General features: G+C 41.4%; 1 protein-coding gene across 8 annotated transcripts in view; it reads right to left on the reverse strand.

Annotated features, from left to right (window-relative positions):
* ARIH2 (ariadne RBR E3 ubiquitin protein ligase 2) overlaps positions 1-15,753 on the reverse strand; it is a 64,452-nt gene that overhangs the window by 29,582 nt on the left and 19,117 nt on the right. For 3 of the 8 annotated variants that reach the window (XM_063661151.1, XM_054481726.2, XM_054481725.1), the window contains exon 2: positions 8,282-8,327. The exons of 4 other annotated variants lie outside the window; for them this stretch is intronic. In XM_063661151.1, coding sequence (XP_063517221.1) covers positions 8,282-8,320 — 39 coding nt within the window. In that variant the 5' untranslated portion in view covers positions 8,321-8,327. Of the gene's footprint in view, positions 1-4,363; positions 4,395-8,281; positions 8,328-15,753 lie in introns of all 8 variants that reach the window. One more of the 8 variants, XM_054481728.2, reaches the window with a different exon arrangement.

Consider the following 15,753-nt stretch of genomic DNA (forward strand, 5'->3'; position numbering starts at 1 on the left):
CTGGGAGACAGAGCAAGACTCCATCTTAAAAAAAAAAAAAAAAAAAAAAAAGAAAATGAATAATCATGTTTAATAACTATAATACTTTTCAAAGTTTATGGGGTCTAACTGCCAAAATCAGAAATAAAAAATTCATGGATTATTCCTGATTTTAATTCAATTTGGCTCATAATTTGATAAGATGTTGATTTCAATTGATGAATTTCAATCTATTCAGAATTGCTGGCCGGGTGCGGTGGCTTACACCTGTAATCCCAGCACTTTGGGAGGCCGAGGCGGGCGGGTCACCTGAGGTCGGGAGTTTGAGATCAGCCTGGCCAACATAGTGAAACCCTGTCTCTACTAAAAATACAAAAATTAGCCAGGCATAGTGGTGGACACCTGTAATCCCAGCTACCTGGGAGGCTGAGGCATGAGAATCGGTTGAACTTGAGAAGCAGAGGTTGCAGTGAGCCAAGATCACACCACTGCACTCCAGCCTGGGTGACAAGAACAAGACTGCGTTTAAAAAAAAAAAAAATTGCTGACAGTAGAAATATTAAGATATTCTTTATGCACATATACCAGGCAATATAAACTCCCTTGTTGCCAAATTCAAACATTTCTCATACTTTATCTTGCTGACAGAAATCAGACACTTAACTTCCTTCTGCCTTAATGGCCCCCTCTTGATCTCTATGATGTCTTTTGCAGCACCTGTTCAGGTACTCTGTGCTCTTCCTCTTGTATCCCCATCTTGCCAGTGGGGGGCACCACATTCCCACTCCTCTCAACATAGGACTGTTGGCCTTTTCCTCCACGTCTCACTCTTCCTTAACCACTTTAAACTCTCCCATCATCACCACTTCAGTGTCCAATCTCTAGTTCTTCCTCTCCTCAGCACTCCCATCAGAAGGGCCTCAATCACATGGAAAGGCATCTTAATGTATATCCCTTCCACTCCATCATCCTCAGGATGAGCTTCCTGACACCCTTATGCAACAGTAATAATAACACAATTCTTGCAGATCCCTTAACTCTTGCCAGGATCAGTTCCTACCTTATTTAAAACCCATCTCTGCTCTCCAGTATTGACAGGACAAACTTTATATGCCTTAGTAGAAGAGAGTCTTCAGGACCCATCACCTAATTCCTCCCCACAGCAATTCACTGAATGATTCCAGAACCCCCATGTGTTTCTCTTAACTGTCAGCTACCAATAATGCCCTTCTTTGTAGCATACATTTAGAAATTAAAGAACATACTTCTATAGAACCCCTGTGTCAAAGCAGGAATCAAAAGAGAAATTAGAAGATGTTTTGAACTGAATAACAAAAATACTACATAATGAAATTTGTGAGATGCAGCTAATATAATGCCTACACAAAAACTTAAAACTATAAATGTATATACTAAAAAAGGTCCAAAAATCAATGACATAAAGATCTAACCTAAGAAGCTAGAAAAATTTAGTCACCACCGTGTATTACAGCTAAAAAAAGGGAAGCTAGAAAAAGATGACTAAGTTAAAACGAAGTAAAAAGAAAATAGTAACAATTAAAAAGAGAAAGAAATAAAATCCACAGCAAGTAACAGCAAAAATTAACAAAGTCTAAAAATGGATTCTTTAAAAATATCAACAAAGTTGATAAAACAGAACAATCAGGAAAAAAGAGAAAACAAATTACCCATAACAGAGGTAGAAGATGGACCACCCCCTACAATTCTTATAGACATTAAAAGGAAAATAAGAAAATGTTATGAACCTAATTCTAATAAAATTGACATCTTAAATGAAATTAACATGTTCTTTGAAGAATACTTACCAACAACGACACAAAATGAAAAAGAAAAACTGAGCAGCTCTTTATATAGTAAAGACATTGAATTCATGATCGAAACCCTTCCCACCAAATTCCAGGCCCAGGGATTTTACTGATGAATTCTATCAACACTAATTTTACATAAACACTTTTAGAAACTAGAGAAGAAAGGGACATTTCTTCCAAACTCATTTTATGAGGTTAGCATAACCATGATAAAACATAACCAAGAAAAAAAAACCCAATATTTCACAGACATAGACACAAAAATCCTTAATTTAAAAATTTGCCATTGCACTGCAGCCTGGACAACAAGAGTGAAACTCCATGGGGGGGAAAAACACTAATAAATGAATTTATGAATTTACTAAGGTAAAAAAAAAAAAAAACAAAGTTGGCCTGGTACACTGGCTCACGCTTGTAATCCCAGCACTTTCAGAGGCTAAGGCAGGCAAATCGCTTGAGCCCAGGAGTTCAAGACCAGCCAAGGCAACATGGCAAAACCCTGTCTCTACAAAAAGTACAAAAAATTAGCTGGGCATGGTGACATGAACCTGTTGTCCCATCTACCTGGGAGGCTGAGGTAGAAGGATCACTTGAACCTGGGAGGTTGAGGTTGCAGTGAACCATGATAGCTCTACTGCACTCCAGCCTGGGTGACAGGACAAGACACTGTCACAAAATAAAAATTAAAAAAAAAAAAAGAAGAAAGAAAATACAAAGTCAATATATACAAAAACCAAATGTTAGAATTCAAAGAAAGAGCCATAAAAGTATTTCCATATAGCAGCAAATTGAAAAATTAAGTGGGTGAATTTTAGTAATTTATTTTATTTAACCTAATATATCCGAAATTGTATTATTTCAACATGTAACACATAAAAAAGCATTGATAATCTATTTTTATCCTTTGTTTCATTCTAAGTCCAGTGTGTATTTTAGACTTACGGCACATCTCAATTCAAACTGACTGTATTTCAAATGAGCAATGGTCACACCTAGCTACCATACCAGGCAGCACAGCTACAGATTTTGAACACAACAATCAAAACCAATCAAAATGAAAATCCCAATCAAAATCAACAAGCTTTTTAATAAAATTAATAGTTGATGGCAAAATCTGTAGAAATGTAAAGGATCCAGAATATCCAAAGCAATCTTGAAAGAAAAGAGCAAAGTTGAAAGACTTACACCATCTGACTTCAAGACTTACTATAAAGCTACATACGGTAATCAAGACAGTGGAGATACTGGACTTCATCAAAATTAAGCTTTTACTCTTCAACAGACATCATTTAGAAAATGGAAAAGTAGGAAGCAGAACTAGATGGAGTAAAAAAAGAGGAAAAAAAGAAAACGGAATAGACAGACATATAGATCAATAGAACAAAACAGGGTCTAAAAGGAAACTCACACATGTATGGTAAATTTTCAACAAAGGTGCCAATGTAATTAAATGGAGAAAAAAAGTCTTCTCAACAAATGGTTCCGGAACAACTGAATAATTGTTTATACATAAACAAATCACAGAACACAGACCATTACTTCATACCACACAAAAATTAACTCAAAAGAGTTCACATATCTAAATGTAAAACTTAAAACTATAAAATTGCTAAAAGAAAACACAGAAGAAAATTGTGCCTTAGTTTAGGCAAAGATTTCTAGATATGACACTAAAAGCACAATCCTTAGAAGAAAAATTTTTTAAAAAAAGAAAATAAAGATAAACTGGACTTCATCAAAATTAAGCTTTTACTCTTCAAGACACCATTTAGAAAATGGAAAAGTAGGAAGCAGAACTAGATGGAGTAAAAAAAAGATAAAAAAAAAGATACAGGTAACAGGATGGGAGAAAATATCTGCAAATCATACATCTGATAAAATAATTCAAACTATGTAAAGAATTCTCTCTTGGAACTCAATAAGGCACAAAATGCAATTTTTAAAAACAGACAAAGTATTTGAACAGACATTTCACCACAAAAAATAAATGTATGAATAGCAAATAAGCACAAGGAATGATCATTAATTACATTAGTGGTTAATGACACTAGTCATTAGGGAATGCAAATTAAAACCACAAGATACTACACTTCACACTCACTAGAATGATTATAATCCAGAAGACCTAAAATACCAAGTGCTAACAAGGAAGCAGAGAAACTGGAACCCTTACATAATGCTAGTGGGAATGTAAAGTAGTAGAGCCACCTTGGAAAACAGTTTATTTCTTAAAATGTTAAACACGGCTGGGCGCGATGGCTCACACCTGTAATCCCAGGGCAAGGCAGGCGGATCAGGAGGTCAGGAGATAGAGACCATCCTGGCTAACACGGTGAAACCCCCGACTCTACTAAAAATACAAAAAATTAGCCGGGCGTCGTGGTGGGCACCTGTAGTCCCAGCTATTCAGGAGGCTGAGGCAGGAGAATGGCATGAACCCAGGAGGCGGAGCTTGCAGTGAGCCGAGATCGTGCCACTGCACTCCAGCCTAGGCGACAGAACGAGACTCCGTCTCAAAAACAAAATAAATAAATAAATGTTAAATATACACTTACCATGTGACCCAGAAATCCCACTCCTAGTTATCTATACAAGAGAAATGAAAACACATGGCTATATTAAGCCCTGGACATGAACGGTCACAGCAGCATACTGCGTAGTAGCCCAAAATTATAAACAACCCAATGTCCATCAACTTACAAATGAATGGGTAAACAAAATGTGGCATATCCATACAATGGAAAATCATTATTCAGCAATAAAAGAGAACACACTACTGATGCATGATACAATATGGATGAACCTCAACCATTATGCTAAAAGAAAGAGCCAGGTAACAGAAGATTACATATTATATAATTCAAATTGTATGAAATTTCTAGAAAAGGCAAAACTATTGAGACAGAAGATCAGTAGTCACTTGGGAACAGGAATCAACTATAAATGAACACGGGAATTTTTTACGTGATGAAATGTTCTAAAACTGGGACTATGGTAATGACTACATAGTTGTATACATTTAATAAAACTCAAATAATGGTACACTTTGAAATGGATGAGTTGGGCCGGGCGCAGTGGCTCACATCTGTAATCCCAGCACTCCTGGGAGGCCGAGGTGGGCGGATCACCTGAGGTTGGGAGTTCCAGACCAGCCTGACCAACATGGAGAAACCCCATCTCTACTAAAAATACAAAATTAGCACTAAAAACACAAAATTAGTTGGGTGTGGTGGCACATGCCTGTGATCCCAGCTACTTCGGAGGCTGAGGCAGGAGAATCGCTTGAACTCGGGACGCAAAGGTTGCGGTGAGCCGAGATAGCACCACTGCACTCCAGCCTGGGGCAACAAGAGCAAAACTCCGTCTCAAAAAAATAAAATAAAATAAAATAAAAAGAAGGCCGGGCGTGGTGGCTCATGCCTGTAATCCCAGCACTTTGGGAGGCTGAGGCGGGCAGATCACAAGGTCAGGAGATCGAAACTATCCTGGCTAACATGGTGAAACCCCATCTCTACTAAAAACACAAAAAAATTAGCCAGGCGTGGTGGTGGGTGCCTGTAGTCCCAGCTACTCGGGAGGCTGAGGCAGAAGAATGGCATGAACCTGGGAGGCGGAGCTTGCAGTGAGCCGAGATCGCACGCCACTGCACTCTAGCCTGGGTGACAGAGCAAGAGTGTCTCAAAAAAATAAATAAACAAAATAAAAATAAAAATAAAATAAAAAGAATAAAATGGATGAGTTTAATGCCATGTAAAACTTTAATAGAGCTGTTTCAAAAATGAGTTGACTGATGGACAGATAAATGATGAAGCAAATGCAGCAACAGATTAGCAATTATATAATCTAGATGGTATAGTATATGAATGTCCACTGTACAATTATTTAAAGCTCTTTCTTTTAAATTTTTCATAATAAAAGGGCGGAAACTTTGTCAAATTTAATTCAATGGCAATCACTCACATAATCAAATGTCACAATATACAAAGGGTTGACCCTTATATTACTGCATCAAACAGTATACTTTGACTTTTTATTTATAATCCTCAAAATAATAAATTCCGCTTTACAGTTTTAACACAGTTTTCACTAAGGTTAACTGACTGTATACACTATAGAGTATAGCATAATAGTGCTAGTATAAAGTCATTTCCATATAGGCCTATAATGCTGATAACTTTACAATATTCTCTGGCTTTCTTTTTTTTCCTTTTTTTTGAGACAGAGTTTTGCTTTTTTGCCCAGGCTGGAGTGCAATGGCACGATCTCGGCTCACCACAATCTCCACCTCCCAGGTTCAAGCGATTCTCCTGCCTCAGCCTCCCAAGTAGCTGGAATTATAGGCATGCGCTACAACACCTGGCTAATTTTGTATTTTTAGTAGAGGTAAAGTTTCTCCATTTTGGTCAGGCTGGTCTCAAACTCCTGACCTCAGGTGATCCCCCCGCCTCGGCCTCCCAAAGAGCTGGGATTACAGGCATAAGCCACTGTGCCTGGCCTTCTCTGGCTTTCTTGATCTCCCTGACCAAGGCTTCTGAGTATTTCACTGGTTGTTCTGCTCCCATTCAACCAGCTCCTTAAATATCACTATTCCACAGGCACAGCTTTTAGGCCTGCCTTCTCACTCCCTGGACTGTCTTTGGGCAATCACATTTATGTCTGCCCCTTAGTATGAACATAAGCCCCAAAGATAAGAACTCTCTCATTTTAGCGGGAGCTAGGGAAGGAAAGGGTATAAGCAAGGTAGAGAAGTGGGGGCAAGCGTAAAGTTTATTGTGAAAAGTGAAGGGTACTCTCAAGTTTCTGGGTAGTCCAGAGAAGGCTTTCACTGAGTCAAAGATGGGGTCTGAGCAGAGACCAAGCGCAGCCCATGCTCCCACTTTCCCTGAGTCCTCCAAACCTGCACCACAATGGGTTAGACGCTACTGGGGAGCTTTCTTTCCAGCTTGAAATGAGCTCTCTCTCTTCTGTTCTCATTTATCCTACACACTGCTCTGCATTACCCATAGCCCTCAATCCAATATGGCTGTGTTTTGCCACCGCATTTACAATGTCAATACTCTCAGATGGTTTCCAGATCTTTATTTCAGGAAGCATGTGCTACATGCATGTCAAAAAGGACTTTGTTTATGGTCATTTGTATTTTCCAAAGGTCATGAGCAAACACCTTCTGTCATCCTCTATAGTCTGTTTTTGACTGAAACTCTAAAATGCACAGACTATAGTGGATGACAGAAGGTGTTTGCTCATGACCTTTGGAAAATACTATCTGACACAGGCCCTCAAAACATGTTCAGTAGTTACCACTTGGTTACACTGGCCTAGAGACCTAGAGTAGATGGCTGCTTGGGAGTCAAGTTCTCCTTTCTGTTTTTTAAATGAAGAACATAGTAAATGTGTCACACAATTCTATGCCTGCTTCACAAGCAGGACTGAGGAATGGAGGATGAAGACCAGGGGGAAATCCAGGCTATGGTCCAATAATGCTAAGATTTTCTCACAGAGATGTAATGAAGTGAATATGAATGCTTTAGTCGCTGTTACTGACGTGGTTAGCAGCATGCAAATCTACAATCTCAGCATTTTGTTCTGGAGGCACTTTCTTCCACAGTCTAAGGGTGTTAGAGACTAGAGAACTGAAATCAAACTGTCAGCTTAGAATGGAGACTACCTTATAAGATAAAACTTTGAATCTCTGTGTCCTCTGACCCGCTTGCTACAAGGAGACGGCTGCAGGGTTTCAGGATCTTAAGTAAGGCAATTCCAACAGCAATTTGCTTGTGGGTCTAGACTAGCAATTCTGTGACTTGCTGCCCTACTTCTGTTTCAACTTTATTCAGTATAAGCAGATTGTGATGATATCATTTTTCAGATCACAAATTGCAAGTCTACCTGAAGTTTGTTAATAACAGCCACAAATTTATTTTCTGATTTCTACCAAGTCCCTTCCCCTCCACCACATTCAAAGCAAGTCTCTATAAGAAGTTTAAATTAGTCATTGGAACAAACATTTGAGTCCCCTGACCACAAAGAACTTAAAATACCAGAGAGAGATAAATTCCTGCTACTGAAGGAAATGGTAAGCACATATGACATTTAGGACCCTTTCTAGTACACAACCAACATCTATCTTCAGAAAAAATGTTTTGCGAGTTCCAGGAAATTTAACAGTTATTATTTGACACCCCAGAGCACTTGGATAGTACATGTTTATTACTCAAAATAGTGCACAGAACATACTAATTTTATATACGGATCAAGGCACATGCTAAAATAGCCCCTGCTCCTGACAACAGTTCCCCAAGGATATCCATGAACATGATCAGTTGCTTCTTTATCTTTTTAGTCTCCTCTAGCTGATTCAAGCTCTCCAGCCCTCAAGGACAAGTTAACAACATAGCTTGCAAATAGACTTCCCCCAGAAAAAAGAAATCCAGCAGCCCACCAAAACTGTCACCAGCCCTTCCCACACTTACCAGTGCCATAGGGAGGATGCAGCTGATGGCAGTGAGCATCAACGGCCTGAAAAAATACAGGTGGTAGTTTCAATTTTTATTTAGAATTCTTACTTGCCAACTGCCTGAAATCTTTTAAGGCTACATGAATGGGTCTTCATGCCTCAGCCTGCCACTTCGTGGTCCAATCACTTTTGTTAACAAACACTAGTGGTCACTCATTAAAAAGCAGAAATGAAGAAAGGGAGTGAACTGTGGGCCAGCTTCTGGGCCTGGGCTAGAATGGGACATGATATAGGAAAATCAGCCTAAAGAGATCAAGACAGATGGATTTGGGTCCAGGGGGCAAGGGATGATGTGGAGGCAGGCAAGAAAGTACTAAAGAGACAAGAGGAAGGAAAAAGGTTAAAGCACAAAGACAAAGGAGTAAGTAAACACCAGCCTACGATGGGGCAAAATTAGCATCAGTAGTGGTGGTGGTAGTGGGGTCTCATAGGGCTTCTGACCCTAAACCAGGCTCACCCCTGAAGCCTAATTTAAGTGGTAGGATTTCATTTCTCCCATATTTCACACCTAAATATTCTCAGCCTCTAAAAGGCCCACTCTCTGGCATCTGATCATAACTTTGCCCATTCCACTTTTCTTTACAGGACATGGAGGGAGGGTTGACTTGTAACTGAGGTACCCAAATGTTATATATGTTTTTAAATCTGATTAATAAACACACATTTGAAGACTTCTCACCAGCCTAACCTTGATTCAGTCCTAACTGCTATGGACTCCAATCATTAAAATCAATACCAAAAAAACCAAAGACCTCACTCAATATAAGGTTATTTATACAAAATATAATAATGTAAAAATATTAATGTAGTCATTCCTTGACCATAAGGGTATATTTTTTTTAATTATGAAAAATTTCAAACATCTACCAAAGTGAAGAGTATAATGAAACCCATTAATCAGCTGGTGGCCAGACCCACTATGTCTCCATTCCAGCCCTCCCCTCCTCCCTCCAGATTATTGTGAAGTAAATCCCAGCCAGCATATCTTTTAGGGTGCATTTAATGGAAACTTTTTGAGAAGTACTCAGTACAAAGGGCTGGTTATTGCCCCTTCTAGAACTCTTAACAGACTTCCAGGGGAATGCCACATAGGCAGATTATGTCCAGCAAACCCAACCAAAAGAAATGCAGATGGGAGCTGATATCAAATGAACTGCACAGAGTAGGACTAAAAGCTGTGTCCATTCCTGCAGCCACAGCCCATCCTGTCCAGAAGTTATTTGAAACAATGCTATGTCTCAGCTACTGCTACTGTGAGGAGGCAAAGAGAGGGAATACCAAATAACCAGCTAGGTAGCACCATCCAAGTACTACCAATAAGATGGTAGTACCATCTTCTCCAAAAGGAGGGCACTTCAGAGGCCAGCACATCTTAATGAAAAAGCCACAGATTCCAACAGCATGTTTCAATGACAGAGCTACTACCTCATCGACTGCTTTCCTTAGCTACCCCTTTATGCTAGAAACATATAACCCTATTTTTATAACCTTTCTGTTTATATAAAACTATATAAACAGGAACAGAATGAAAGCCCATTGAGGGCAGAAATTTTTTGACTGATTCCTTCTCTGCCAAACCCAAGAACCTGGAACAATACCTGTACTAGCATTAGGTCCCATACGCCAACACCACTCTCTGCCTGTCTCCGGTGATCCAGCCTTGTCACCACACCCACATCCACCGCAAGAGCGTATGAAGGTGCCAAGGTCTTCCAAGCCCTCAGGGATGCAAAGGGATACAGCAGAGGCCAGACACAGCTTCTCTGAGACAGGTTAAAAAAAGTTGGAGGGCTTAGCAGTCTCTCGAGGGTTGCAAGAAGGGCGGAGATGCTGACAATAGGTTGGAGGAGGCTAAAATCAAGTATATGAGTTAGGGAGAGGAACAATAAGGAGATCAGGCTGGAGCCTGGAGAATCCACTTTAAATTTTTCAACAGAGCAAAATAAATGGTACTTTTAGTGGATGTATCAGAAAAACAAAAAGTAGAAGTAAAGGAGGGGGCAGATATTAAAGGCAGAGAGATCTTTAAGTTATTTGAAAAAGAAGAGGTCGGTGAGGCGCAGTGGCTCATGCCTGTAATCCCAGCACTTTGGGAGGCCGAGGCAGGTGGATCTCCTGAGGTCAGGAATTCAAGACCAGCCTGGCCAACATGGTGAAACCCCATATCTATTAAAAATACAAAAATTAGGGCCGGGCACAGTGACTCACGCCTGTAAATCCAGCACTTTGGGAGGATGAGGCGGGCAGATCACCTGAGGTCAGGAGTTCGAGACCAGCCTGACCAACATGGAGAAACCTCATCTCTACTAAAAATACAAAATTAGCTGGGTGTGGTGGCGGGTGCCTGTAATCCCAGTTACTCCGGAGGCTGAGGCAGCAGAATGGCTTGAACCTGGGAGGCGGAGGTTGCAGTGAGCTGAGATCGTGCCATTGCACTCCAGCCTGGGCAACAAGAGCGAAACTCCATCTCGAAAAGAAAAAAAAAATTAGCTGGGCATGGTGGCAGGCGCCTGTAATCCCACCTACTCAGGAGACTGAAGCAGGAGAATCACTTAAACCGGGGAGGTGGAGGTTGCACTCCAGCCTGGGCAATGGAGACTCTGTCTCCAAAAAAAAAAGAAAAAAGGAAAAGAAGAGGTCAAACTATCTTCTTCCATCTCTCCCAGCATCTACCTGAAAGTTAAAATGACATCAGAAATTCAGGAAGTACTTGTTTACTGGGAAATAATTACTAAACCTATCCTAATGGCCAATGAACAAAGAAAATCAGTTGAGGCTTGGCTGGGCGTAGTGGCTTACGCCAGTAATCCCAACACTTTGGGAGGCCGAAGCGGGCGGATCTCCTGAGGTCAGGAATTCAAGACCAGCCTGGCCAACATGGTGAAACCCTGTTTCTATTAAAAATACAAAAATTACCTGGGCGTGGTGGCGGGCACCTCTAATCCCAGCTATTCAGGAGGCTGAAGCAGGAGAATTGCTTGAACTCAGGAGGCAGAGGTTGCAGTGAGCCAAGATAACTCAACTGCACTCCAGCTTTGGTGACAGAGTAAGACTCCGTCTCAAAAAAAAAAAAAAAAAAAAATTAGCCAGGTGTGGTTGCGTGTGCCTGTAATCCCAGCTACTCGGGAGGCTGAGACAGGAGAGTCACTTGAACTCGGGAGGCGGAGGTTGCAGTGTGCCAAGATCATGCCACTGCATTCTAGCCTGGGTGACAGAGTGAGACTTCATCTCAAACAAAAAAAAAAGAAAAGAAAAATCGGGCTGGGCGCGGTGGCTCACGCCTGTAATCTCAGCACTTTGGGAGGCCGAGGCGGGGTGGATCACAAGGTCAGGAGATCGAGACCACCCTGGCTAACACGGTGAAACCCCGTCTCTACTAAAAATACAAAAAATTAGCTGGGCGTGGTGGCAGGCACCTGTAGTCCCAGCTACTCAGGAGACTGAGGCAGGAGAATGGCATGAACCCGGGAGGTGGAGCTTGCAGTGAGCCAAGATTTTTTTGCGCCACTGCACTCCAGCCTGGGCGACAGAGCGAGACTGTCTCAAAAAAAAAAAAAAAAAAAGAAAAAAAGAAAAATCAATGGTTCATAAAACATAAAAGGCACTTTGATGGAAAGGAACAACACTGCCACCTCATTCCTTTTTACCACTACCACCACCAGGTCTTCCTATCCAGGAGAAATCTTTTCCAGTCATTTGTCTAAGGTTCTTCTGGTTGTCACCAACATCACTGAGTATAACCCTACCTCTCTATGACATGTAACTTACTTAAATTGCTCCCTATCTCCCACTTTCAAGTCCCAACTTTTTGATATATAAATCACTATTTTTAGTTCCTCCATCAAGTTACTTTTGTAGCTTTAGGATACTATTTGTAGGACCAGAATTGCATTTTCTTCACTGTGGTTCCAATGTCAATAACCCTTTGGGCCATTCAAAGGAGAATGTTCATACATCAGGCACAAATTTTTTTTTTTTGGGGGTGACGGAGTCTTGTTCTGTCACCCAGGCTGGAGAGCAGTGGCACGATCTCTGCTCACTGCAAGCTCCGCTTCCTGGGTTCATGCCATTCTCCTGCCTCAGCCTCCCGAGTAGCTGGGACTACAGGCACCTGCTACCAGGCCTGGCTAATTTTTCTTTGGATTTTCAGTAGAGACAAGGTTTCACCATGTTAGCCAGGATGGTCTTGATCTCCTGACCTCGTGATCCGCCCGCCTCCGCCTCCCAAAGTGCTGGGATTACAGGCGTGAGCCACCGCACCCGGCCTGCACAAATATATTTTTTGATTGCCACCAATGACTTATACTCATGCCATGTATGTGGCTTTATATACATATATTTTGAGACAGAGTCTCGCTTTATCACCCAGGCTGAAGTAGAGTGGCGCCATCTCAGCTCACTGGAACCTCTGCCTCCCAGGTTCAAGCAATTCTCCTGCCTCAGCCTCCCGAGTATCTAGGATTACAGGCACGCGTCACCACACCTGACTAATTTTTCTATTTTTAGTAGAGATGTAGAGATGGGGTTTCACCATGTTGGCCAGGCTGGTGGAACTAATAAATGTCCATGAAACCTTCAAAATCCATGTTCTTCTGCCATGGCTTCAGCCGGTCCCTCCATTTAGGGTCCCTGACTTCCTGCAACACTGACCTCAAGTGATCTGCCCGCCTGGGCCTCCCAAAGTGCTGAGATTACAGGAGCCACCGCATCCGGACTTGGCTCACTTGCGCACTCCCTCTCTCTCTCTTTTTATCTATCTTATCTATCTATCTATCTTTTTAAAATCAATCTATCTATCTTTCTTTCTTTTTAAAGTCTGGGCTCACCACAACCTCCACCTCCTGGGTTCAAGTGATTCTCCCACCTCAGCCTTCTGAGTAGCTGGGATTACAGATGTGTGCCACCACGCCCAGCTAATTTTTTTTTTTTTTTGAGATGAAGTCTCGCTCTGTCGCCTAGGCTGGAGTACAGTGGCGCAATTTTGGCTCACTGCAAGCTCCACCTCCCAGGCTCATGCCATTCTCCTGCCTCAGCCTCCCGAGTAGCTGAGACTACAGGTGCCCACCACCACGCCCGGCTAATTTTTTGTATTTTTAGTAGAGACGGGGTTTCACCATGTTGGCCAGGCTGGTCTCTAACACCTGCCTTGGCCTCCCAAAGTGCTGGGATTACAGGCATGAGCCACTGTGCCCAGCCTGGGTTTCTTTTTGAGGTAATGGAAATGTTCTGGAACAAGATGAAGATGAGGGTTTCTTTTTGAGGTAATGGAAATGTTCTGGAACAAGATGAAGATGATGGTTGCATAACATTGTGAATGTACTAAATGCCACTGAATTGTATACTTTAAATGGTTAGTTTTAGGTTATGTGATTATTACTTCAATTTTTTTTTTGTTGAGATGGAGTTTTGCTCTGTCACCCAGGCTGGAGTGCAGTGGCGCGATCTCGGCTCACTGCAAGCTCCGCCTCCCCGGTTCACGCCATTCTCGTGCCTCAGCCTCCCGAGTAGCTGGGACTACAGGCGCCCGCCACCACACCCGGCTAATTTTTTTGTATTTTTAGTAGAGACGGGGTTTCACCGTGTTAGCCGGGATGGTCTCGATCTCCCGATCTCGTGATCCACCCGCCTCAGCCTCCCAAAATGCTGGGATTACAGGCGTGAGTCACCGCACCCAGCTAATTATTACTTCAAATTTTTAAAGGGAAGAGGGATCAGGAAAATCAATCCTAAGCTCTGTGCACATAAACAGAACCTGTCATTTTAGGGTGATCCATGAGATACAGCTATTACTCCAGACTCAAAGGCCCCCAGATGATAAATGAGATCAGCCAAATCTCACACTCTAAGGGTCCTATTTCTCTTCAGTTTATCTCATTTCTTAAAAATAAGGGTTTTGGCCAGGCGCCCCCGTAATCCCAGCACTTTGGGAGGCCGAGGCAGGCAGGTCGCCTGAAGTCTGAAGTTCAAGACCAGCCTGGCCAACATGGTGAAACCCCATCTCTACTAAAAATACAAAAATTAGCCGGGTATGGTGGCATGTGCCTGTAGTCCCAGCTACTCAGGAGGCTGAGGCAGGAGAATTGATTGAACCTGGGAAGCACAGGTTGCAGTGAGCTGAGATCACGCCACTGCACTCCAGCCTGGGGGACGAGCAACACTCTGTCTCAAAAAATTAAATAAATAAATGGGTTTCTTTTGTTTTTATGTAGTGTTTTTTTTTTTTTTGGTCTAAAGATCCAGTGGGGACAGGGATGACTAGTCTATATACAGCTCTTTTATTAATCCCCCCATTTGCAGCACACTTATCTCTTCCAACATTCATCAGTCAGATCAGAGTCCATGGTCTTTTCAAAATTTAGATAAACTGGCTCACATTTTGTAATGATGTCCCCACACAACACCCCACTCCAACCCATTCTGTTTGTTAATATTAGTTTACAACATGCATGTGCCTTTACTTTCATTTTCATGGTATTTAAAAATGGAAGGGCACTCCCAAATTTACTTTATCCCCTTTAATAATCTCTCTCCTCCTGCTCTCTCTGGTCCTCCAGACAACTGTTGATTTACTTTCCTTTATGATGGATTAGTTTGCATTTTCTAGAATTTTATATGACTGACATATAAAGTTTTTATGTTTCTCCCCTTTGGGTTTCTTCATGTGGCATTTTTTTTTTGAGGTTTATCAATGATGCTTATATAAGTAGCTCATTCTTTTATACTGCTGAGAAGTATGCAGTTCTATGGGTATGCCACTGTTTGTTTATTCATCTGTTTGAGTATGTGAGTTGCTTCCAGTTTTTGGCCATTGCAAATAAAACTACCACAGACATGTGAATACCAAAACAAACAGAAGAAGCAGAGGTGGGGCAAAGGCACGTGCAGCCAACCATCTTGAAGTAGCAGTGTTAATAAATTTGCAAAAGAAAATTTGGTGTATTCTACTACAGTATCATAAAATTCAAAACTTTTAAACCACATTGTATTTATGACTACAGATACCATCAGTCATCTCTACATCATCAAAAAGTACAGCCTAGCCAACATGGTGAAACCCCATTTCTCATCATCAAAAAGGACACAGAACCCACTTTTATCTCTTTTTTCACTAAAGAATATTCATTTCTTTATAATTATTGCTAAGTAAACTTCTATTTTGAACAAGATCATAAAATACAGTAGGACTTTGCACAGTGGAAACACTAAAAAGTTGGTTTGTACACACATGAAAATAGAATGTTCATATGTTCTGACAGTTAGGAAAGAAAGAAAAAATATGAAAAAAATTTTAAAAAAAAGTTAGAATGGAATTTGTCCAGTAGTTTCCAAGTCACCTGAAGCCTCTTTTGAGAAGATTAGGAAGGAGTGAGGACAGGAGTCTTGCCACAACCACCCCTAAGCTCAAACTGTGAGTTGTGCTGTTTCTTC

This window comes from Pongo pygmaeus, chromosome 2 (genome assembly GCF_028885625.2).
Source record: "Pongo pygmaeus isolate AG05252 chromosome 2, NHGRI_mPonPyg2-v2.0_pri, whole genome shotgun sequence".
Classification (NCBI taxonomy): Eukaryota; Metazoa; Chordata; class Mammalia; order Primates; family Hominidae; genus Pongo; species Pongo pygmaeus.